This window comes from Phascolarctos cinereus, unplaced genomic scaffold (assembly GCF_003287225.1).
Source record: "Phascolarctos cinereus isolate Bilbo 61053 unplaced genomic scaffold, phaCin_HiC Scaffold_4;HRSCAF=312, whole genome shotgun sequence".
Lineage (NCBI taxonomy): Eukaryota > Metazoa > Chordata > Mammalia > Diprotodontia > Phascolarctidae > Phascolarctos > Phascolarctos cinereus.
In genome coordinates, this window is record NW_027555847.1 from 156,319,118 (window position 1) to 156,345,533 (window position 26,416).

At 39.3% G+C, this 26,416-nt stretch overlaps 1 protein-coding gene and 1 pseudogene across 1 annotated transcript in view; one reads left to right on the plus strand and one right to left on the minus strand.

Annotated features, from left to right (window-relative positions):
- The window catches only part of GOLM1 (golgi membrane protein 1), a 99,473-nt gene that overhangs the window by 46,004 nt on the left and 27,053 nt on the right, over positions 1–26,416 (minus strand). Inside the window, exons 2-3 of the mRNA XM_020966952.2 lie at positions 22,009–22,157; positions 19,403–19,582 (exon numbers count right to left, since the gene is read on the minus strand). Coding sequence (XP_020822611.1) covers positions 19,403–19,582; positions 22,009–22,137 — 309 coding nt within the window. The 5' untranslated portion in view covers positions 22,138–22,157. The remainder of the gene's footprint in view (positions 1–19,402; positions 19,583–22,008; positions 22,158–26,416) is intronic.
- On the plus strand, positions 25,603–25,776 carry LOC110194557 (large ribosomal subunit protein eL28 pseudogene; annotated as a pseudogene).

Here is a 26,416-nt window from a genome sequence, read left to right on the forward strand (position 1 = left end):
CAATAATTTATTACATTCTAACTCAATTTCTTTAAAAAGAAATACATTTGCGCTGAAGGGAATTTCTATTTATAGAGCCATAAAATGTTATGCTGGAAAATGGAAGAAATATGGCCCACAGCGGCCATATGAGTCAAGGAACTGTTTGTCCCCATTACAAACGCAGTTACACTGATGCTTCTCTGTCTGCATAGTTACTGTATGTTATATCACATCCTTTCAAAAGGAAATGCAAAGTCTGAACCTTAAATCATATAAACTGCAGCAAAAAAGAAACCAATTTGGGTGAATTTCACAAAGTGGAAGGCAGAATAGGAAGTGATTTCCATCCTCTCCCTCCCCTTCCCTAACAGCTGGCAAGCAAAACTTAATACAACAGCAGGAAGCAGCCACAGCCCTCTTAGCAAAGTGAGTCTGCTTGGGAGAGTGAGCTTTCCTAGTCTCTCCCTAAACACCATATTCTATGGTGCATCCAATGCCATCCTGCTTTCTTTAAGTGCACTACATTTTCTTGCCATTTTTCAGTGACTAGTCCAGGACACTTAAAATTTCATTTCATTTTTCAGCCTCCTGACTCAAAGACAAAATGGGGGAAATGGAGGGGGGATGGAGGAAGGTTTGTGCCTCTTTGGTGGATAAGTATGACTATTTTAGAACTCTTTTCTTCCCAAAGCTCACAAAAAAACCGTTGCTTCTATCTAACCCTCTCCCCTCTCAAAAGGTATTAGGTCATTAGTCAAATGTGGATATGCAGATTCTAGCCATAACCATGCATGCTCAATGGACAGCAATGTGTCCTAAAGGATTCAGAAATTAAAACATGGTGAGTTCCTTGCCCTAACCTCTATCCCTCACTAAAATAATTTTCTCTATGTTCTCCTCATATCTGGAAATGCACTCATCTCTCCTATTCAAAAGGGCAGCTATCTCAAAATCTAATACAAGTGACCTGGAGGTTGCTTATAAGAATCTCAGAGCTGGCAGTGGCCTTCTACAGTCATTTATTCCAACCGTACTGGAACAAGAACCCTGTCTAAGGAGGGAGTGAAAAAGGAAGGCTAGTAGAGAGGGAATAAGCATTTACACTGCACTATGGGACAGATGTGCTCCACATTTTACATATATTTCATTTGATCCTCACAAAAACTCCACAAGATACATACTGTTATCCCCATTTTATAGTGGAGGAAACTGAGTCAAATAGTCAATCGATAAACATGTATTAAGTGCCTACTATGAACCAGGCACTGTGCTAAGTGCTGAGGTTAAATGTTCAATGACTTGCCCATGGCCATACATGTTACCTCCCCTATAAGGCTGGATTTGAACTCTGGTTTTCCTGACTCCAGGACCGGTGCTCTATGCACTGTACCACCTAGCTGCCTCCTTTCTATACCATACCCAACAATCAGTCATTCAAATTTTGTTTGACTACTTCCAGTGAGAAGTAATCCACTGTTTCCCAAGCCTGCCCTTGGATAGCTCTAATTGTTATTAGGAAGCGTTTCCTTATGTCACATCTAACCTGTATCTTCCACCACTCTGTTAATTTCAGCCCATTATTTGGCATTTTGCACTCTGGGAACAATAACAAATCAGATCTCTTTTTCATCTGAGAGTCTTTCAAATACTTGAAGAAAAATTGTCATGTCCATAGGATGCACCCCAAGTTTTCTCTTCTCTAGTTTCTTCAATTCCTCTTCATAGGGTACAATTGCAAAGCCTTTCAACATCCTGAACATCCTGCCCTCCTCTAGACCCCTGCCAACTTATCAATGAACGTTCTTCCTAAACGATGGGTGCGCCCACAAGTGAACATTCCTCCAGAGGTGGCCTGACCAACATCACTGCAACATTATTATCTCCCTACCCCTAGACAACGAGGCTGTCTTCATGCACTCTAAAATTTCCTCCTGTTCTCTCCCAGTGCTAATCCATCTTTCATACTACTGCCAGACTAATCTTCATTACGAGTAAATCTGATCATGCCACTTCTCTGATTAAAAAGCTTTATTTGCTCCCTATAGCCTACTGAATCAAATTCAATTTTCTTTCTCTGGCACACAAGGTCCTTGAAAATCTGGCATTTCTGTTCCTTCTCTGGTTTATCTCATTTTACTCTCCTCTATACTCTAGCCAAACCATTCCCCAAATATACCCCATACTTTCCCACCTTTGGACCTTATTCTATTATTATGTATATTACATATGACGTATAATATAATAATGTAATGTGTAATATAATAACGTGCATAATATTATACATTATCTTATTCCATACTATTCCCTATGCCTGAAATGTTCCCTCTCCCCTTCTCTGCCTGTTCAGTTCCCATGTCCTTTTTTAAAATTTTTTTTTTTGGGTGAGGCAATTGGGGTTAAGTGACTTGCCCAGGGTCACACAGCTAGTAAGTGTCAAGTGTTTGTTCTGAGGCCAAATTTGAACTCAGGTCCTCCAGACTCCAGGGCCGGTGCTCTATCCACTGCACCACCTAGCTGCCCCTCCCATGTCCTTTAAAGCCCAATCCAAATGCCATCTCCTTCAGAACGCATTCTCTGATATTCCAACACTAATAGCCTTAACTTGCATCTCTCTAATACCCTTACATATTAATTTATATTGGGTTTATGTTTGTCTTATTGCTCTGTCAGACTGTAAGTTCTATGAGCACAGGGGTCATATCTAAATTTTGCATCTTCACCAGGACCCAGCACAGTAATCTGTCACCAAGAGGCATTTAATAAACTTTCACTGAGCTTGTTGCATTCTGATATGATAAACCAAGAGTTTTTTCCTTAACTGGCTAATTTATAACACTCATCAACCTTATTTCTTTCATTAAAGAATACTCTACCCTTCAGGGTGAAAACAGATTCCATGCACACCTGCTGAACTTAAAGCCTGATGATTTCTTTTTTTTGGCTTTTTTGCTAGGCAATGGGGTTAACTGACTTGCCCAGAGTCACACAGCTAGCAAGTGTCAAGTGTCTTGAGGCCACATTTGAACACAGGGCCTCCTGACTCTAACGCCAGAGCTCTATCCGCTGCGCCACCTAGCTGCCCCCAGCCTGATTATTTAGGGAAACACAACGACTATAGTGATGAAAAAGAAAGAAGAATAACATGAAACTAAATGCTATACACTTATATTCACCAAGCCTGGCCCCAGAAGAGAAATGAGAAAATACATCTCCTTCTTTTCATGGAAGGAAAGGGAGGGAATTATGTGTGTAGGACACTCCACCGAATGACTGACATCATTTGATGTGCTGGAGGGTTTTGTGGAACTTTTTGCTGTTGCTGTTCTCTGCTACAAGGGAAGGCTCACAGAATGGGCTTATATTCAGTACACTCAGAAGTGAATGTGATATAAAAGCAAAAAGCACCAATAGATCCTTTTTAAAGAAAGTCACCTGGGTCAGTTTTATGTACAGTTTTTTCACTTCTAAGAAATTATTTATGATGAAAAGCAGCAAGTCTTTTTATCAGCTGGTTTGTAGGTTAAGCTTTAGACTATTTATACAGACAACTCTAATTCCTCTTCCTGATGGAATGGAATACTACTAAGGATCCCCTACAACAACTAAGAATCCAAAAAGCATTTTTGTTTGACTTCTTTTTTGCATTTGTTCGGATACAGTTGTATTTGATGATTCAAGAATTCATGATACTTCAAACTAAATTTAAAAATCATGGTATTGCAAATTGAATTAAAAAGTCACACTATAAGATTCTACTTCTTACCTAGCATAGTGCCTGGCACAGAGCGAGCTCTTTTTTTTTTTTAAGTGAGGCAATTGGGGTTAAGTGACTTGCCAAGAGTCACGCGGCTAGGCAGTATTATGGGTCTGAGGCCACATTTGAACTCAGGTCCTCCTGACTCCAGGGCCGGTGCTCTATCCACTGCACCACCTAGCTGCCCCCACAGAGCAAGCTCTCAATAAAAGCTTTTTGCTTGATTGGCTGATTTAGTAGGGATAAGGATGTTATCTAGCTTTCTCAACCATAACGTACCCCTGCTCGGAAATCTCCTTCAATCACCAACTTCCATTGCTGGGAACAGACATTATTCGTTCATTGGACCATAGAATGGAACTCATTTAGCCAAATACTCTCATTTTATAGATGAGGAAATTTGGCCCCAGAAAGGATAAGTGACTTCTCCAAGGTCATGTTGGCAGTAAATTACAAAGCAAGGATTCAAACTCAGTTTAAATCCAGCACTCTTTCCCACTAAACCTTCAGGGACATTTTTTTTAAAATTAGTTGTATGTCAAAGGCCATTCTCAGCTTTGCTTGGCTCTTGATACTAGCTGTAGAGAAAGCCACTCTTAAGATAGTTATCCCCATCGACAAGACACTGAACCTTTATTCTTCCGCTCCTAATATCTGGAGGACTACCTTAAGAGCTGCTTTCTCTATCGCAAGCATCAAGAGCCAATAAATTAGTGATAGTCAAGAGTAGAGGACAATAGGGGCAGCTAGGTGGTGCAGTGGATAGAGCACTGGCCCTGAAGTCAGGATGAATTCAAATCTGGCCTCAGACCAAACACTTGACACTTACTAGTTGTGTGACCCTGGACAAGTCACTTAACCTCAACTGCCTAAAAAAGAAAAAAAAAGAGTAGAGGACAGTATAAAGTTGAACAGGTTAACAATAGGGTTGAAATTACAAAGGGAGGTGGACTATGCGGAGGAGATAGCCTGGGAAATAAATTTGCAAAGAGGGATGTGACTAACAGACAGAAGTATATATAAGGAAAACTGAGTGCTGCAGAAGCTACACTTTTGGGTTGTGTTGCTGCAGAAGACCTTTGAGAATGCCTTGGACAGCAAGGAGATCAAATGAGTCAATACAGGTTAATTCAGACTGTTCACTGGAAGGTCAAATACTGAAGCTGAAGCTTAAATACTCTGGCCACACAGTGAGAAGATGGGACTCATTGGAAAAGACCCTGATGGCGGGAAAGATCGAAGGCAAAAGGAAAAGGGGATGGCAGAGGATAAGATGGATAGATAGTGTCACGGAAACAATGAACATGAAGTTGGACAGACTTCGGGAGATGGAGAAGGATAGAAGGGCCTGATGTGCTATGGTCCATTGGGTCACAAAGAATGAGACATGACTGAACAATGACAACAAGAAGTATTTCAGAGTTATGGACTGTGGAGGTGAAACATTTGTGGATGATAAAGAGATCAAAAATCCCTGCGAGTGGCTGAAATGGAGTGAAGGTGCAAGTTATAGATGCTGATGGGCGATAAAATGAGAAACAAAGTTATCTGAGATTACATTCACATGTAAACTGAAGTCCCCAAAAGCAAAGGCAAGAATAGAAATTTGAAGAAAGATCGAGCAAAAAATTCTGAACTTCTTGAGAAAGGAGAAAGAATGGCCACCAGGATCTGGAAAGGTTGATTCACACGTACAAGGAAAGTTTGAGCAATGGTTGTAGATGAAGTGCCTGGAAGTGGCAGCCAAAAACAAGAAGCATGGAGCATGCCTTGCTGATCCACTTGTTGAGGGGCATGAGAGAAGGTGCAGCCAGTACTGGAGAGAGAAGCCAGTGATGCAGAGTCTCGGTGGGGGAACAACAATTTTTGTGCGAGCTAGAAAACAGAAGCAGCATGACAGGAAAGGCAATTTGTTAACAACAGAAGAGGCTTCCACAGGGCACAAAGGTAAGGAAGGGGAGAATGGGATAAGGACATGGGAGGGAAAAGGCTGACGTGGATGGCTAACAAGAAAGTAGAGAGTACCAAGAGAGGAAGGAGGCTTCTGCAGACTCATTTTACAGATGAGGAAACTGAGGCAAACAGGGTTACATGATCTTCCCAGGGTCACACAGGTAGTTAAGTGTCTGAGGCTAGATTTGAACTCAGGTCTTCCTGACCGTAGGCCCAGTGTTCCATACACTGCACATCACGTAGCTGTCTGTTAGTCCTCGTGCCTGCCTCTTATTAATTATTTTTCTATTTTCCTGTATATAGCTTGTTTGTACATATTTGTTTCTTTTTTTCCCCACTGGATTTTGAGTTCCTTGAGGGTAGAGAATGACTGTCTTTCACCCTTTTATTGTATCCATAGAGCCTGGTACAGTGTCTAGCACATAGTAGGCACTCAAATCAAATTTATTGATTTATTGATAGTTAACAATGGTAGCTAAGCTTCCTTAGCTCAGAGTTGAGCATAGTACAAAGGATGCTTCATTGGAAGTCAGAGGACCGAGGTCCAACTCACGGTTTGGCCACTCACTACCTGTGTAACCTTGGACACATCTCCTCCTTCCTACAACTCTGTTTCCAATATATATATATATATAAAATAAGGAGGATGGATTAGGTGACCTTTGAGAACCCTTCTAGTTCTAAATTTGTGATGTAATCATCATTGAACTCAGCAGTATGCTCAGTCCAGAGAAAAGATTCCCATAACTATAGATTCTCAAATTGTATTTTAGAGGGAAAAAAATCAATAAGGCAGCTTTCTAAAAATTATTTGGTGCCAGGAACTGTTTTCCACTCAGACACTACATTAACTCTCAGTTGGTTAGGAGCACAATGTTTATGAGGTCATGGTTGGATTCCAATCCTCAGACAGACAAGTCAATTTCATTCCATGGCCAAAAATGATACCAACAACCAAGATCTGCCATCTGTCAAATGAGTATCCCTGGAGATGAAGAATTCTTTTAGCAAATATTTATTAAACACCCACTTAATTCCACAAACTTACAAGTTCATAAGAATATGGAAAGTTTCTATTATCATAGCTTGAAAAATAAGCCAAGTGATTCTCTTCGTGATGGCGAGTGATCTGAGTATTATTAACCTAATGGTCGTCTCCCCCTAACTTCATCTATACCTTTCCTACCTCCAAAGGAGATATGTTAATAACCTGGTACCTGTGTGACCTTGAGCGAAACTCCCTTAAGCTCAGTTTTCTCATATAATTTTAAAAAAAAAGAAAAAGAAAAAAATAATCTTGCTTCCCTATAAGCATTCACTGAGTACCTACTATGTGTCTGAGTACCTACTATTAAACAAACATTTTAAATGCCTCCAGTTTTTAAAAAAGGTAGCTAGGTGACCCAATGGATAGAGTACTGGGCTTAGAATCTGGAAGACTCATCTTCAAACTCAGACTCCATTTGCCTTAGTTCCTCTTTGAGCTAGAGAAGGAAGTGGCAAACTACTCCAGCATCTTTGTCATAAAAACCACAAATGGGGTCACGAAGAGTCAGAAATGAACGAAATGACTTAAGAGCCGCAACGAAAAAGGCACTGTGTGCTGGGCAATGGAGGAACAAAAAGGCGAAATGAAAATTATTAGCTGACCTCAAAGAACCTACATTCTACCACATACGAAATGTGCAGTGTTGAATACCTTTTGGTTTCTTTGTGTCAAAGGGGGATTGTGTACTCCCTTATCAGCTGAATCATCTTGAATTGACTCTCTAGCTCTCAGGAAGGAGTATTGGATTTTACACGCATGCACGCGCACACACACACACACACACACACACACTTACTTGAACTTGAGTCTCTGTGACCCTACGCAAATGAAAACGTTCCATCTCTGTGGATCATAGGATCAAAATCTGAAAGCTAGAAGGACTTCTGTAAGGGATCTAATACAATCCTTTCACTTTATGGGTGAGAAAACTGAGGTGCAGAGAGTTCAAATAACTTGCTCAGAAAGAAAAACCCATAAACTACCAGGTTCAGACCTAAATCAATGGGCCAAGACCCATTAGATGTTATATATGTATGTGTGTGTATTTGTATCTCTGTGTGTGTGTGTGTGTGTGTGTGTGTGTGTGTATACACACACACACACATGATCTTGGTTTCACAAAACATGATACAGTAGGAAATGATCTGACTGCCACACATGACAAACCACTGTCCCAATCACCACTCCAGGGCCAGTCAAGATAACCATAGGGTCTTAAGTCTACCACTGGTGGTTTCAGTTCTTCTAGAAACTTTCTTTAAGAAACTGGTTTTTCTAGAAAGTGTTTACCAAAAGGATGAGAAATTATCAATAGCTGTATGAAAGATTGTTGCACACCACTAATAATGAGAAATACAATTCAAAATAACTCTGAGGTTTCTTTCACCTCTGTTCAGGAAAGCAATTTGGAAGTATATTAAGAAAGTGCCTAAAAGGTCCACACCCTTTAATACAGCTAGGTGTATACTTCAAAGAGGTTACTGCCAAAAATAAAAGCTCCACATGCACCAATATATTTATAGCAGCAGTTTTTGTGGTAGCAAGAAGCTGTAAGCAAAGTAGATACCCATCAATTGAGGAATGGTATGAGGTACTATAAATGAGGTAAATTGTGGTACATGAATGTAATGGAATATGTGCTGGTAAGAAATAAGAAATATGAAAAATTTAGAGGATCAGAGGAAGGCATAGGAACTGACGCAGAACAAAAAAAAGTAGAATCCACATCCAGAGGAAGATCTATGGAGTCTGAATGCAGATCAAAGCACACTATTTTCACTTTTCTCTTTTTGTGGCTTTTCCCTTTTGTTCTATTTCTTCTTTCACAACATAACTAATGTATAAATATGTTTACATGACTACACATGTATAATCTATATCAGACTGCTTGCCATCTTGGGGAGGAAAGCAGGGAGAAAAATTCTGAAATTCAAAATCTTGTAAAAAATGAATGTTGAAAACTATCTTTACATGCAATTGGAAAAAATAAGATACTATTTACAAAAAATAAAAAAAAATTTAAGTGAAGGAAGCAGAACCATGAAAATATATGTACACTGACTACAACCATATGACTTTTATCAAAATTAAGTTATCATCACCAGGTGGTCCCAGTCCACTGAAGGACAAGGCAGCCCAAAGAGGTCTTATCTGGCTTACCAAAACGATTCTGACAGACTGATAACAAAGCTCTAAACAGCAAACAGACAATCAAGGTGTGGGTAAAACTGAGCCCATAAGTGAGGAGAATTAGACACACGTGAGTAGAAAAGCAGACTATGGACTCAGGGGCCAGGCAGTCCCCGATACCAGGCACTCTTCCCCATTGCCTTCCCTTGACAAAAAACTAAAAATATTCTAACCTGATCAACAACAGCAACAGCTAATTTCCCCTTCCCCCCATCTTACATAAACAAACAGCATGCTGTACAGAGCTAGAAGATCATTTCTTCTATTATATAAGTAGAACATGGAAGGAGGCCAAAAAAGGCCTCAGGAGACTCTGGGCTAGTACCAGGAAGCTTCGGCTCAGAGCTTGAAAATGCAAAAACAAACAAACAAAACATACCAAGCACAAAAATCCAAAAGTGGGTTTAAGAGAGATGAAGCTCCTCAAACTAACTTCTTTCATTTGTAAGCTAATCAAGACATTTTTCTCCCTTTTTTCCCTAAACAAACTATTCAAGCCTAGACAGAGATATATAAAGATATATACACATACATGCCTATATGTATATACTTATATGCACATATATGTGTATATATGTACACATGTGTGCTTATATGCATATTCAAGCATGGCTGATATATGTGCATATATACATATACATGCATATCTATATTTGTTGTTTCATCATGTCTGACTCTTCATGATCCCATTTGGGGTTTTCTTGGCAAAGATACTGGAGTGGTTTGCCATTTCCCTCTCCAGCTCATTTTACAGATAAGGAAACTGAGGCAAACAGGGTTAAGTGACTTGCCCAGGGTTATACAGCTCGTAAGTGTCTAGGGCTAGATTTGCACTCATGAAGACGAGTCTCCCTGACTCCAGGCCCTGCACTCTATCCACTGCACCACCCAGCTGCCCATATACACACATATACGGTCTTATAACCCTTCCTACAGCGTTCTCTGACCTTCCAGCCCACATTTAATCTAACACTTAACTGAGCTCTAACAGTTTCTCATACTTTGTCTCCCACACCAGACACTAAGCGCCTGAAGGGTGGGCATCTGCATCTTATCCTTCCTTGGTGTGCCCCTTCTAGTGTGACTTCTAGCAGAGCACTGGCTGGGCACAGCCTGATGACGATGACGATTTAGGCAGCATTTTAAAGTTGGCAAAGTACTTTATGTCCATCTAGCTCATTTGATCCTCACAAGAACCTCGTGAGAGTCACGTGCTACAGATATTGTAAGCCCCATTTTACAAATGAGGAAATTATACTGAGAGAGATTAAGTGATTTGCCCAGGGCCACACAGCCAGTTAGTGTCTGAGGAAAGAGTCAAATCAACTTCCTTCTGGTTCTAAGTCCTGTGTATCGAGTGACTGGCAAGATCTCTAGTCCCAGAGATGGATCAAGGTCTCTGTGCCCCACAAGAACTTTCCTGACCCTGCTAGCCATTAGGCTTTCTTCACCCAGCTCCTGGAATTACTTTGTTTCTATTTTCTCTTCTATGCACATGTTGTTTCCTGAGTAGAACGCGTGATCCATGAGGGCACCAACTGATTCATTTTTGTCTTTGTACCCCAAGCACCCACAACATGGGTGGCACAGTGGACAGACTGCTGAGCCTGGAGTCAGAAAGACTCCTCTTCCAGAGTTCAAATCTGTCCTCAGACACTTACTACCGTTTGCCTCAGTTTCCTCACCTGTAAAATGAGCTGGAGAAGGAAATGGCAAACCACTCTAGTATCTCTGCCAAGAAAACCCCCAAAAGGGGTCAGAAAGAGACAGATAATGACTGAAATGACTTAACAGCAACCCCTAGAACACTAAGCCTACTACATGGTAGGTACTTAATAAATGCTTGTGGAATGGACTTGAAAATGAGCAAGGACGTATCAGGTATACTAAAATCAAAAAAACCTAAAGGTAGACAGAAGGGAAAAAACCCTGGTTCGGAACGCAGGGCACTGAAAAGAATGTATCCTGGTACATTTGCCACACCCCTGCCTCTCCCATTCTGAGATTAACCTGGAAGGTTCAGGCAGGCAGGAAAGGTCCCCAGAGACTTGGGTGTCAATTTTAATGCATCTCTCCGATCAACGATTGAGCTAAGGTAATTATGTTTCAGACACGCACTCCCACCCCCTCACTTTTGTCCAAGTATTTGTTCTCTCAACCTCCGAAGATACAAGCACGCGCACGCGCGTGCACACACACACACACACACACACACACACACACACACACACACACACACACTTGAACCTATCACACTACTAAAGAACATTAAGGATTATCAATGTATCAATATGCATTTATACAGTATCTCTAATGCGCTGGGCACTAGGCGGTGCTCGGGGTTACAAGTACAAAGAATGAAACCATCTCTGCTACAATGAGTTTACATTCTACTGGGGGAGGACAAGTACAAATAAAAACAAACACAGCAGAAATACAAAGTTATATATACCTATGTAGTTAAACAGTAGTTTGGAAAGAAGGGCACTAGCCCTGTGATATCCTTCAGAGCTTTAAATTTTTAAATGAGGGGAAAGGTAAGGGATCAGGAAAGCCTTCAATCCAGAAAATGGTACCTAAACTGCTTCTAAAAGGTAGAGAAGGAACATTGTGCACAGCAATAGCACTAGTCAATGATCAACTGCGAAAGACAGCTACTCTGATCAAGACAATGATCCAAGACCACTATGATGAAAAATGCTATCCGCATCTAGAACGTGAACGGATGAATTCTGAATGCACACTAAAGCATGCTTTTTTCTTCCTACTTGCTTTTTTTCCCCTCTTGCAACATGGCTAACACGGAAATAGGTATTGCATGACTATATATATATATATATATATATATATATATATATATATATAATTAATATCATTTGTTATTGTTTTAGTCATTTTCAGTAGTGTCTGACTCTTTGTGACCCCTTGTAAGGTTTTCTCAGCAAAAATACTGAAATGGCTTTCTATTTCCTTCTCCAGCTCATTTTACAGATGAGGAAACTGAGGCAAGCAGGGGTAAGTGACTTTCCCAGGGTCACACAGCTAGTGAGTGTCTGAGATTGGATTTGAACTCAGGTTTTCCTAACTATAAAAAATAAAGGGGGAGGCTAGGTGGCACAGTGGATAAAGCACCGGCCCTGAAGTCAGGAGTACCTGAGTTCAAATCCAGCCTCAGACCAAACACTTGACACTTACTAGCTGTGTGACCCTGGGCAGGTCATTTAACCCCAATTGCCTAAAAAACAAAAACAAAAAAAACCAAACAAACAAAAAGAAAGAAATGCTAGGGGCAGCTAGGTGGCGCAGTGGATAGAGCACCAGCCCTGGATTCAGGAGGACCTGTATTCAAATCTGGACTCAGACACATAACACTTACTAGTTGTGTGACCCTGGGAAAGTCACTTAACCTCACTGCCTAGCCAAAATAAAAACCAAAAAAACAAATAAATAAAGGTAGAAAGGGACTATGAGGCATTGGTAAGGATTCCAGACATGGGGGAAAGATAGTACAGAGGCATCAAACAATGAGATGGAATGTTATAAATGAGGAACAAAGAGAAGGCCAGTTTACATGGATCGTAGAGTTCAGGAGGACAAGTAACGGCCCAGCGGGTCTGGAAAAGCAGGCTGAGGTCAGATCATGCAAAGCTTTAAAAGCTGAACAGAGGAGTGTCTAGTCTATTTTGGAAAAAATAGGAAGCCACTGGATTTGGACAAAGAGCAGAGTTACATGGTCAGATCAGCGCTTAATTAGCAGTATGAAGAAGCAGGGACAGACTTAAGGCAGGGAGACCAATTAGGAGTCTGTTGCAATAACCTATTGGCAACTTGAACTAAGGTTGCAGTTCTATGAGCAGAGAGAAAGGGTTGGATTTGAGGGATGTTGTCAAGATCCAGCAACTGACTGATTATGTAGATTGAGGGAAAGTGTAGTAGAACCGTGGATACTGCTATTATAACCCTGAGATGCTAGAAGGATGGTGGGCTCTTTGACAGAAATAGGGAGGTTTGGAAGAAGGGAGGGTTTAGTGGAAAGATAATATGTTCAATTTTAGTCATGTTGAATTTAAGATGTCTCTGGCATATCCAGCTCAAAATATCCAATGGACAATTGGTGATACGGAACTAGAGCTTAAAGGAAAGGCCAGGCCTTGATACATAAAAAGGTAGAGAGATGAGCAAATAATCTATACTTAAAACTGAGCATATGTGTAGGTCTGACATCTTGAAATAAAATGGCTCTAATTAGGTTTTCAAATTGTTATATCTTTAATAATTTTCAATTAATTACTATTTAATTTAGAACATGTGTAGAAGACAAAGAAATATCTCAGAAGAATAAATATATAGCCCATCATTAATTTTTCCCAAATCTTAATACCTTTTCATTTTTTATTTGATTGCGCTGAGAATGCACTATATTTCACAATAACATTATATTTTTAAAAGGGCAAGCTTTTAAAAAATACTCCTTGGTTTTATTTAAAAATAAATAAAAAATGATCAAGTTTAATTTCTAAAACTCAGAAAGAAAACTCAAACATGAAACGAAGCTATCACAATTAACACAAAAGAATATACTACAACTATCAAAGAGTACTACAAAGAGCATTATTCTGGTATACTTGAGACCTTAATTAAATGGAAGATGTATATAAAATATGCAAACTGATAAAATGGGAAACAGATAACTTATATAGCCTAATCTCAGAAGACTGATCAGATAGATCACTAGTGGACTTTGATTTTTTTTTTAAAAAAAAAAGGTCATCAGGTCATAACTCCTCAACATTACCTGCCCCTGGGGCCCTCTGACTGAAGATGGTAGATATCAAAGAGTTCTTTCCAGATCCTCCACTTAAGGAGGGAACCTTGGGGATCCATCTCATCATTTTCAGCCTGGCAGCATTCCTATGGACTTTGTTATCCTCCCCCTCTTCATCCCTGCCCTCATATAGCTTCTTGCTATGCACTGTATTACTGGGAAAAATAGATGGCAACAGGATTAAAATTAGCTTGAGATGTACCCCTCACACTACATATTACAATAAAATTAAAATGGACCAATATAAAAAAAGAAACCTATACAATATGAAAAAGCAACAACGTACCTCAATTGTGAAGATTTTTTTTTTGGTCTAACAAACAGAACTACTGAAAACAAAAGAGATGCATTTGATCACATAAAAATGAAGGGGGCAGACAGGTGACAGTGGATAGAGCACTGGCCCTGCAGTTCAGGAGGACCTGAGTTCAAATCTGACCTCACACACTTACTAGCTATGTGACCCTAGGCAAGTCACTTAACCCAGATTATTATCCAATCCCCAACAGATAAATGGTTAAAGGATACCATTCTAGGGGGGAAAAAAACAATTATTACTAGTCAAAAAAAATGTTCAAACTCTCCAATTATCTGAGACAAGTAAATTATAACAACAATGAGGTGCCTTCTTAAGTCACAGTATGTTCTCATGAAAAGAATTCTGGACCTGAATTCAGAAGAACTTGGATTTGAGTCCCACATCTTAATACATCAAATCCAGGGCTCTGTCCAAATGATGCTTCCTTTTTTGGAGAGCAACCTGACAAGGGGCACCCAGTTCCTCATCCCTAAGAAGATCTCTAAGGACTGTCCCAAATCAAATTCTACAATCATAAGTTTATAATAAAAATTTACTTTAGGTAATACAAAAAAGTAGTAATATAAAATATTTTGATAACTAAATGAAAAGAAGTTAATATCCTATGTTCTTGCCTAAATAATAACCAATGTGCCAAAGAGACTTGAGAAATTTGCCACATAAATGTTTTTATTGTTCATACAACAAACGAGGAAAAACTTTTACCCATGGCAAATAAGGAAGCAATTGTTTCATCAACATCCCCACCCATGAAACTCAGCAGCACCTGCTGAACCTTCTAGGAAAGGAGAAAGGCCACTGAAAAGAGAAACAGGGTAATTTTGCCTACAATTCATCAACAGATAATTATATTAAAAACTTTTAAAAGCAGACATGAGGTAGGTTTGTTTGTTTTTCCAAAAGATCTATGTTTCATGAAAGACTGGTTTTACTATGTAAAGACACAATAATTAGTTTTCTGATGTAAAGATCATTTATGAGTTCTCCAATTTTTTTTAAAAGAGGTCATATACTTAAGCCAGGAGAAAAAAAAAAACAACAAAACACACACCACCTTGGTTAAAAATAACCCTATAAAATCCCTCATAGAGGCAACAGGAGGTATGTTCTGTAAAACAAAATTCTATCTACATGACAGAAGACGGCTCATTATCAGCAGCGCTTTGTTGATCTACTTGTGACAAATTCTCTGTGCCAAATAATTCTGGACAACTAATGCCTTCTGTTCTTCCTGCCCATGTGTCCGAGTCACTCACAAGAACATACTGTCCACTGTTTGCATGGAGAAGAGAAGAGAGATAAAACAATTCATTGGGCCTGGGAAGGAACATTAGACTAGGAGTGATTTTCGAATCCTGGCTGTGACAGTCACTATCTGTGTAACTTTGGGCAAGACACAATCTTCCTCATCTATAAAACGATCAGGGGGTGAGGGGTGCAAAGTAGAAGGGATGACCTCTAAAATCCCTGCCAGTTCTAAATCTATGAACTAGGAACTTAAAGGTGGAGTAGGATTTGTCCTACCACCCACATTCAAGTAAGATGTAGGGGAAAGAGTGCCAATCATGGAGTCAGGATACCCCCATTTAAACCTTACCTCTGGCACTTGCCTGATTTGTGATGAAAGGTAAGTAATACATCCTTTCAGATTTCAAATATTCCTCATATGTTAAAAGGGGAAGGGGGAGGGGGAGCAGAGGATGAAAATGCTTGCATGATGCATCTGATGATTTGTCCATTGTGGGAAAAGTAGTTTTAAAATCACCAGGTGCTCTGGAACTACATTATCATCCTAACCTTAAACCTCCAATATTGTGTGTGTGTGTGTGTGTGTCTCTGTCACACACACACACACACACACACACACACACACACACCCCTCTCCACTTCCAAAATGCCCACACCAAAGAAACAACCACCAAAGATCCAGGACCTTGAAAGAGGAAAGGGGTATGAACAACATAAGGAAAATGCCACCATCTTTCCTTCTCTTCTTCATCTTCCTCTGCCTGCTTCCTGCTCCCCCTTCCCTGTTTAAGACTGATTCTCTTTTCCTGCAAAGCCATATTGGCTTTGTTCCTTCCCTCCATCCTACATGTTATTTCTACCTATTATATTTGTCATAACCACTCAATTCGGTTCAACACACATATTAAGTCCCTACTATGTGCAAGGCACCTTGCTGGGCACTGGAGATATTAGCAAAAATGAAACAATTTTTCTCCTTAAGGAGTTTACAGTCTCCTGGGTGCTGAGAGGAAAGGGAAAATGGAGGATACAAAATACACACAGAGAAGCAAATATAAGGTAATCAAAGAGAGCTTGGGGGAGTGGGGAGGAGATAAGAAAAGATTTTTTTGCAGGGTTGTAGAAATAATGTCAGACTAATGTAGACTAAATGCCAGATAAAAATTCTACTAGGGAGTATTTAGAAAGAAGTGTATTCTAGGGGTGGGGACCAGAAGACCTGTGTAAATGCCTGGGAATGGGAGGTTGGACCCCTAGTCTGGGGAACAAATAGTCTGGTTTGGATAGAACAAAGGATGTCAAAGGAAATATGAAATAAGTCTGAAAAAGTAGGTGGGAGCCAAATTATAGAAAGCTTTAAATGCCAAACCAGGGAGTTTCTAGTTCATTCTAGAGGCAATGAATAGGGAGTCCAAATGAAGTCTGGTTCATTTTTCTTGTTTTTTTCGTTTTTGGGAGGTGGTATCATGATAAGAACCATATTTTAGGAATGTTAATTTAGCAACTGTGTAAATATATTGGAGAAGGAAAAATCAAGGATATCAATTAAGATGTTATTACAATAGTCTAGAGAACAGGTGATAAAACAATATTATATAACTCATTATAAGGGAATTTCATTAGGCAGGTATATATGCATGAGAAAATCCCAGGTTCCACTTCACCAAGTTAAGAATTTCATGAATGACAATAACAGGGCTCTCTGCTTCTCACAACAGCAAGAGCTGAAATAATGGTTTCTTAAACTATTCCCCACACACACAAAGAGGATAGAAATATTTATGCTGGAAATTAAAAATAACTTAGTACTTTTCAAATGCTTCAAGGCAGGGGGCGTGACCTTTTTTGTGTTGCAGACCCCTTTGGCAGTTGATCATGCCTGTGGACCCCTTCTTAGAAGAGTGGTTTTAAACACATAAAATACAATATACAGGATTACAAAGGAAAGCAATTGTATTGAAATACAGTTATCAAAATATTTTTTAAGACAAGTTCACAAATTTCCTAAAATCTATCTTGGACTCCTCAGAGTTAAGAACCCCTGCATTAAGCTATGCAAAGTGCTTTCTTCACAGCAAACTTAGGAAGGTAGTTAGTGCTACTGTTGTTATCCTCATTTTAAAGATCCAAGACCTCAGGCTCTATGAGGTTAAATGACTTGACCATGATCATATAGCTATTAGTATAAGAGGCAGTGCTTCAATCCAGACTTTCTGGACTCTATGTCCAGGCGTGGTATAATTTGAAGGTGTGGTACCTTCAAACTGCATAATAAAAAAAACCACCCTTTAAATTAAGAGATAACACAGTTTACACAATATGCAATCAGCAAATCAGGATAAACTCTACCATTCCCAATGAATAAATGATCAAAGGATATGAACAGGCTTTTCAAAGGAAGAAATTCAAACTATTAATAACTATATGAAAAAAAATCCTCCAAATCACTAAAACAGAACAATACAAATTAAAACTCTTGACTTAACTACTTTACACCTATCAGACTGGAGATAACGATAACTGTTGGAGGGACTATGAGAACAAAGGCACACTAATACATTGTTGGTAGAGCTGTGGAAGTGGTCCAGCCATTCTAGAAAAAAAAAATTGGGACTATGCCCTAAAAGTTGTGCATACCCTTTGACCCAACAATACCACCAACAGGTCTATAACCCAAAGAGATCAAAGAAAGAGGAAAAGGACCCACAGCTACAAAAACATTTATAGCAATTCTTCTTGAATTAATAAAGAACTGGAAACTGAGAAGGTGTCCCATCAATTAGGGAATAACTGAATAAAGTACGGTATATAAATCTAAAAGAATCAGAAACAAGAAAAGGAACCATTTCAGAGAATCCTGGTAAGAACTATATGAACCAATACAGAGTGAAATGAGGAAAACCAGGTGAATAATTTATACAATAACAACATGATAAAAACAAACAACTTGGAAAGACTTAAGAACTCTGATCAATGTAATGACTGACCACAATTCCAGAGCACTAATGATGAAGCATGCTACCCACATCCTAACCATCATCTACCAGAAGCGACAGATTCAAGATGTTAAACAAGACATGAGTTTTTGAATATGGACAATGTGGGAATTTGTTTTGCTTGCTACAAAGGTTTGGGGTGTTTTTTCCTGCTAACGGAATGAGTAGTGGGAGTGGGAGAAAATAAATATTTGTAAATTGAAAAACAAGTAAAAGTTTTTATTAAAAAATAAAGTCATTTGATATTCTTAGTGAACAAGTTACTAGTAACTTGTTACTAGTACTATAAATAAATGCAAACTAATGCTATACTATTTCCCTAAGCATTTGATTTTCCTTTACTCACTCACACTCAGGTCTTTCTATAAAAATGAAGTATATTCTTAAGTAACAGGACCTGGAATGGAGCTTATCAAAAATGAAATCTAACTCTTTAATTGTCTTTACATGTAATTGGAAAAAATAAAATACTATTAATTTTTTTTAAATCCAACTCTTTTATTTTACAAATGAAAAACTGAGGCTCTGTTTGGTAAAATGTCTTGGCCAAGATCACTACATCTGCAGATTGTAAAGGGCTGCAGGTGCAAAAGATCTCTAGAGTATCACTAATGTCAAAATTGCTATGCATTCAGATAGTTTAATAAATGAGTATTTTCACTCATCATTAGGGTCTAATGCAAAAAAACAAGTCAGATATATGAAACGTTACATAGGGTCTATTCCTAATCCCTTTATTAGAGTCATAAAGGAAAAGGAAAATAAGATAAATTATCCTGAAGTTCCAGAAGGAAACATATGTCCTTCTTGAGCAATTATTAAATGTCATATCTTCTACTTGAGGCATTATTTTTTTTTCCCCAAGGAAGTTTACAGTTTATGCACTTCAGGGCCTTTTCTAACAGAGAGGGGGTAAATAATGCCATAGTACTAATCCCAAAAAAACTACACCGAGGCAAGAAGCTTAATTAAGTATGCATATACTCCCTTGTACTCCCACAGTTTACAGAATATTGGAACACTAATGGAGGTGGGGGTGGGGGTGGAAAGAAGGAAGGGAACTTGACTAAAAATTAACAGGTCTTGCCTTTTCATCCTGGTACATCTTATTGACATTCTCCATCTGAAAGTTGTGTCTGGATTGGATTTTGTCCAGCTGCTCTCGTTGTTTTTCTAATTCTCCTTGGAACTCATTCTTTTTTAACTCTACAGCACCTCTCTCTGCTGCTGCCCTTCGGACTCTTCCTTCCAACTCCAAGATCTGAGTCTAAATGGAAAACAAAATATAACAGACAAACACTCAGTCACCACTGTAGACCACAATGACTCATATATAACAGCAATAGAAGAGAGGTAAGATTTACTGAACTACTCAACAGAAATAGCCAAAGGATTACTACAAACAGGCCCCTCTTTATAACTGAGTTCTAAAAGTTAATTTATAGGTCTATAATCTGGAGCTCAGAATGCATTTTCCCACAGAAAACAAATGGCTGGATTCCTAGGCCATCCCACAAAAGCCTGTCTAACTCAAAATGTAACTGACATGGAATGCTTAGGGGCCCTTTTCAACTATTCCAAACTACTATTTATAATAGTTTTTCTGCAGGAAAATGAATTCTGAGCTCAGGATGTCAGAAATTCCATCTACCCTAGGGCCTCCTTCATCTGGGGAAAGAGCTCCTAGGAGAAGGGAGAGTTAAGGTTAGTAGATAATGCTAGGAAATAGTATAGTACAGCTCACATTTACAGTAACTTTTTAACTCAAGGACATGGGCATAAAAAGAAAGTGATATGTGGTAAATGACTGCAATATAAAAGGCAACATAACAATATAGAAGTGATTTAAATGTCGTTTGTAGTAAGAGATTTGGGGGATTAAAAATATATAAGCTTATAAAAGAAGAAGAAGAATAACATGCATATACACACCCATACATACATATCACATGTGTGTATATGATATACCTATGTCTATATATACACATGTATGTATATGTGTATGTATCACCTTAATATTTACAAGATACTTTACATTTTTATCGCACCTGACTTTATTTGAAAAGAAAGCTTTCAAAGTCAGGAGGATGTGTGGTAGGCTTGAGCCCCACTTGACAGAAACCGGCTATGTGACTCTAGACCAGTCAATCTCCCAAGCCCCCTAGTAACTCTCTAAGATTATGAATCGCATTAGAACCACTGATCTGGGAGCAGCTAGGTGGCGCAGTGGATAGAGCACCAGCCCTGGAGTCAGGAGGACCTGAGTTCAAATCTGACCTCAGACAGAGAACACTCACTAGATGTGTGATTCTGGGCAAGTCATTTAACCCCAATTGCCTCACTATAAAAAAAATGCATACATAGAGGACATCTGCCTCACATTAATGAAACCACAAGTCTAGACTCCCCCCCCAAAAAAAGGGGAGGAAGAAAAAGTTAAACAAATTATGACACGGTAATGTAAATGGATATTATTATGTGATTAAGGACAACAAATACGAGGAATGCAAAAAAATGATCATTTTCTTTAATGAAATATTATGGTATGGCATATACTCTACAATCTAGGTAGCTAGGTAGTACAGTAGATAGAGTGCTGGTCCTGGAGTCAGGAGGACCTGAGTACAAATCCATCCTCGGATATCCTAGCTGTGTGACCCTGGACAGGTCACTTAACTTCTGTCTGCTTCAGTTTCCTCAACCGTAAAAAGGGGATAATAATAATAATAATAATAGTAGTAGTAGTAGTAGCTACCTCCCCCAGGAGAAGATCACTGAGATAATATTTGTAAAGCACTCAGCACAGTGCCTAGCACTATATAAATATTAGACATTAGCCTTTATCATATAATGAAAAGTGAATAAAAATAAACAAAGAATTTTGATGGGGATTTGGAGGGAAAGACTGAAAAAATGCTATGAATTTTTACGTATTAAAATTAATTTACATGTAAACAATTACCAAGCAACTTTGGTTGTTTGCACTGATGTTCAACAATTTCTAATAAACATTTAGATATATATTTGTGTGTATATTTCTGCATGTATATATTTATATATATTTGTTATATAGAAATATATTGTTTATGTGTAATATACTAATCTATATATTTACACATATGTGCCATTCAAAATAATTCCAAAATCATTCCCCAATTTATATTTAAATTCAAAGATTGAAGACCAATTTAAAGCTAGGAAAAGATGCAAAGTTGGTACTGGCGTATATTCAAAACAGCTTGGCAATTACTCTTGCCAATATCCACTTAACATGGCTCTCTCAAGAACTGCCAAGTGGTGGGAAAGGGTGGCAAGGGAAAAAAATTGGGGAAGAAATCTTGAGAAGACTCACAGAGGGCTGAGATGGTCGGACAAAACATATGCCTCTCCTGGAAAAGTGCTCGGGGTGGCTTGGATTGAAAGCAAATTCGGTACAAACCGTGTGTTAAGAGAGGAGAAGGGAGGGGTCTACACAAACAGAGCCAAGACTGAACCCGATGAGGGCCAGGGGGAGGGGGGCTTGGCACTGCAGCAGAATTTTTTACAGGCCACTACAGCTTTCTCCTAAACTGACAGAGAAAAAGCCAGAGCTTAGTGAGTGAAGCCTGTTAAACATATCAAGGCAAGAAACTAGCTGGTCACTTGCAACTGTAAGCTTTTTATGACCTCTTAAGAAAAATCCAAGAATCCTACCTGGAGGTTCACACTACGGGAACTTGCAATCCAGTAATTAAAACCCAAGACGATAACACAGGCTAATAAAGCCGCTACCAGGAGAGGTGGTGACTTCATCCCCCGACGCCCATTGCCTAGACCCATCATCTCAGCTCAAGTGCAGGAACCTAAGGATTCAAAAATAAAGAATAAATCTTTATCATTATCATCAAGGAATTATATCATACCCTAGGTACCACTAATATTTTAAATGCCATCCAGCTTAACAGAAGATTTTGCTCTTCAATGTTTGTACGAGACAGAGAAGCTTTGCCTCAGTAGGCCTGTCCCATTCCCTCTTTTGGAAGTTTGACATTTTCTCTGGGAACCACAAAGGATTCAAAAGGTCTGGGAAAGCAGAGAGGCAGACACAGCAAAAAAAGATGCTCAGGTTGATATCACATCTAGATTCTGGCTACTCCAGCATACCAGTTATAGGCCTGGAAGGAAGAAAATTCTCACTACTCTCCAGTGAAACATTTTATGAGTTGGTTCTTTATAAGCACAGGACAGAGCATAACCACTAACAAGCCACACTTATTAATGATGCTTGCTTAAACCATTTCTCAAGGCAACAGAAGAAACCATACTGTCCAAAGGCAACATACGAATTTCAGTGGGCAAATCACTGCTACTCTCTTGCTTAGACAAGGCTTTTCATCAGTCAGTCTGCACAACTTTGTAAGGAACAAGTCTCTCAGCAACAGTCCTGTCACTCACAAGGCATAATTGTGGAAGGGGAAGGTATGTGACTTAGCTGAGGTCATAGGAAAAGAGTTTTGCATGAAAAGCAGGGAGAGACTCAAGGCATTCTGGCTCTGATTATGCCCTTTCACCACGAGGCTGTATTCAATCCCTGCCAAGCTAAATGGAATAGTTGACATTCATTAATCTCCCAGCAGAAGACCATACTTGCGTGCTATGTAATTAGCATGGTGTGCCTTATTTTCAGTTTATAACAGACTTTGAGGGAGAATCACACCATAATGCGATGATCACTTCAGAAGGAGGGGGAAAAGAGAGGAGAGGAGGGGATGGGAAAGAAAGAAAACAAAAGCGGAAAAAGCAAGAGGCAGGAAAGAGAGAGAAAGGGAGAGAAAGGAGGAAAGGAGGAAAGGAGGAAAGGAGGAAAAGAAAAGGGAAGGAAGGACTGTTGGTTTTTTTTAAAAATCTAAGAATTAGTTGGTATGAAAAGTCAATTCGAGAAACATTTATTAAGTTCTAGGCACTGTCTTTAGGGATTAAATAAAAAAAATTCCTGCCCTCAAGAAGCTCACACCCTATTGCAGCAAACAACATTGTTCGGATAAATAAATACAAGGCAATTTTAAAACACATGATCAGGGAAAGCATCAAGGATTAGTGAATGTGCCAATATATTTGCAGTTTGGCCACAAATATTATGTCCGGTATGGACTTCAGCCGCTTATTCTGTAAAGTCAGACTAGATCTAGATCCCAAAGGTCTCTTCCAAAGTTAATAAGCCAATATTTTGAAGTGCTTGCAATCATTTTAAAGGAAGTTGTGAAATTCTTGAAAAAGTCTCAAAATAAAAAGCATTTCAAATGACTCGAATTAAAAAATAACAATAACAAATAACCACTTGCAAGGTGGGCCAACTTGAAGAAGGAGTGACGGGGCAAGGGTAGGGAAAGGGCTACAAGACTGAATGAGCAAGAATAGAATTTTGCAACCCCTCATTTGTTACAGGACCAGCACATTTCTTTCTTTTCTACTGTTTATGGGACCAAGCTCAGGATGGAGTTTCAGGAGGGTGAGTAGGATTAGTCAAGTCATCTAAGCCCTTGGGGCTCTGGGTAACTCTCAGACTAAAAGCTGTAGAGAAGGTGCCAACCTATGTTAGTGAAAGGAGTTTCCTCTTCCTGGAGTTCCCCATACCATTAAATCAAAAGTTCAGTCCTACCCCTATCCTATCTTTTAGCTAGTTATCCTATGCCATGCTACCAAGAGTATCCTTCTCCAGAACTTCTTGAAACAGGTTAAATTATGTGCCAAACACTCAAGGCCTTGAGAATCAAACACAAGATTTATTTAAGAGAGAGACTAGAGGAAGAAATGTTGAAGCAACATTTTGGCCTCCATTTGCCCTTCATAAATATTTCAAACTCCCTCCTGCAACCCCAGGGCTGTTGCTTTGATACTCAGGTACTCAGGGCAAACCAGATTGCCTCTGAGAATTTTTTTTTCTTATGCTCCATATTTACATCATTAATCTACTCTGCTTTCTTTAGAGAATCATTTTCATAACCATTTCTCTTTCTTTTTCTCTTAGTCTCCTCTGGAAACTGAAAGTGTTTTGTAAAACTATAATGCAAGCCTTTTCAAACAAAGAAAATGATCTTCACCTGCATGACAAAAATAAAGCCCAGGTTTGATGCAGGTGGCTACATATGCCCTAATATTCCTGTAGTCTGGCCTCAGCTCCAGCACTCCAGAGGTCCATGGGCCTCTGAGGACTTAAGGCTTGTTTAGAGTTAGAAGAGGTCTTAGAGGTCATGTGATTCAGTTTTGTCAAACTCAAATAGAAATGGGGGTCACTAAAGCACACATAAGGATCCCTATTAACATATTAACTAAGAAAGCCACATTCTAACATTATCTATATCTAATTGTATTTTTGCTTATTTTGCCAAACATTTACCAATTATGTTCTAATTTGGTTCATGCTATACACAGGAGTGTTGTGGGCTACTGTGTTTTTGGCATCCGATTCTGATTCAACCTCTTCATTTTACAAAAGAGAAACTGAGGCCCAGAGAATTCAAGCGACTTACCCAAGATCACACAGATGATAACTGATAGAACTGGGATTTAAACCCGGGTTCTGTCTGGGTCTACACCCAGCATTCTTTTCTCTTTTTTTCCTCTTTCTTTTCCTCTTCTCTTCTCTTTTCTCTCTCTCCCAATCTTTCCTCTTACATTAATACTTCGAAAATCCATGAGATAATAAATGTAGACCTGTCTCTCCACAGACACAGATAAGGAACCCTCTATCCTTTAGCAGACTGCCTTCAAGAATGGCTATTGCCAAAAAATACATGAAAATTTCAAAAAATCAAAACACAATGGCCAACTTTTTGGTAGTAAGCATCTTGGCAATTTAGCTGGGGTTTGTCCTCAGAGGCCAATTCAACCCTGGGCCCATACCCTAAGGATTCCCAACTCAACATATCCCAAAACAAGCTTGCTATCTTTCCACCTAAATCTGCTTCTCCTCCTGACTAGACTGTTTTTGCCTGAGGCACCACCATTCACCTGGGCTCCCATGTTAATAATTTTAACGTTATTTTCCATTTTTTCGTCTTCCTCATATTCGACTGGTTACCAAAATCCTATCCAGGACACCTTAATATTTCTTGCATAGGTTACTTTCTCTTTATTTCTACTACCACTATCCTAATATAGTTCCCTTCATTGTGGGATATTTGAATTGCTACAAGAAAGGCCAAAGAGACCTATGTTCCATCAATAGATGACATATCATACTGCAGGGAAGACACCTAGTAGTCTACTGTTGCCTGTCTGGGCCCATAATTTGTCAGTTTGGCTGCTATGTTGGCCCATCTGCAATGGATGGGCCTTTGTAACTGCTCCAACTTCCTCATCAAGCGCAATAAGCAGACATACAGCATCAAGCTCAACAACCTCAAGGCACAAAATTCATTCCATTACAATGGGCTCATCCACTGGACCTCGGCAGGCATCAAGGAGGCTGCAGATAGCTAGTGCACCCTGGTGGTAATGAAGCAGAGGGCAGGTCAGAAAAGTTCGCCACCTCCCTTGTGAGGACCACAATCAGCAAAAATGCTCGGGCCACATTCAACAGTGCCTAGTACATCACACGCAAAAATAAATACTGGAAAGATCTCCACATGGCCACTCTCCACCAGGCCAGTGCCATCCTGCAAAGCCAGAAGGCAATGGTGGTGAAGAAGAAGTGAACCGGCCCGCCCAAGAGTATGTAAGGTGCCAGGCCTGCCTTTGGCTAATAAAGTCAAACTGCCCCCTCAAAAAAAGAGATAAGGAACAGGGGCCCACAGAGGTTACGTGGTTTCCCCAAGAGCACACAAGTAATTAAGTTTCAGAGCCAGTTTTGTGACTTCAAATCCACAACTATTTTATTATACCTACAATTAAGATAAGTCTTACAGAGCTGCCTGTGGCTCTCAGAAGTTTAATGATTTGCCTGCAGACACTGAAGTTAGGAAGTACCAGTAAGTTCTAAATACAGGTCCTTCCAGATTTCAAAACCTGTTCTTTCTCCCCAGTGACACACTGCATCAAAAGATAAAAAGTTAACAAAAGATATGCACGTTTCAACTACAATTTGACTCTGGTTGGATTCTAGTAAGAGGTGAGCTTCCTG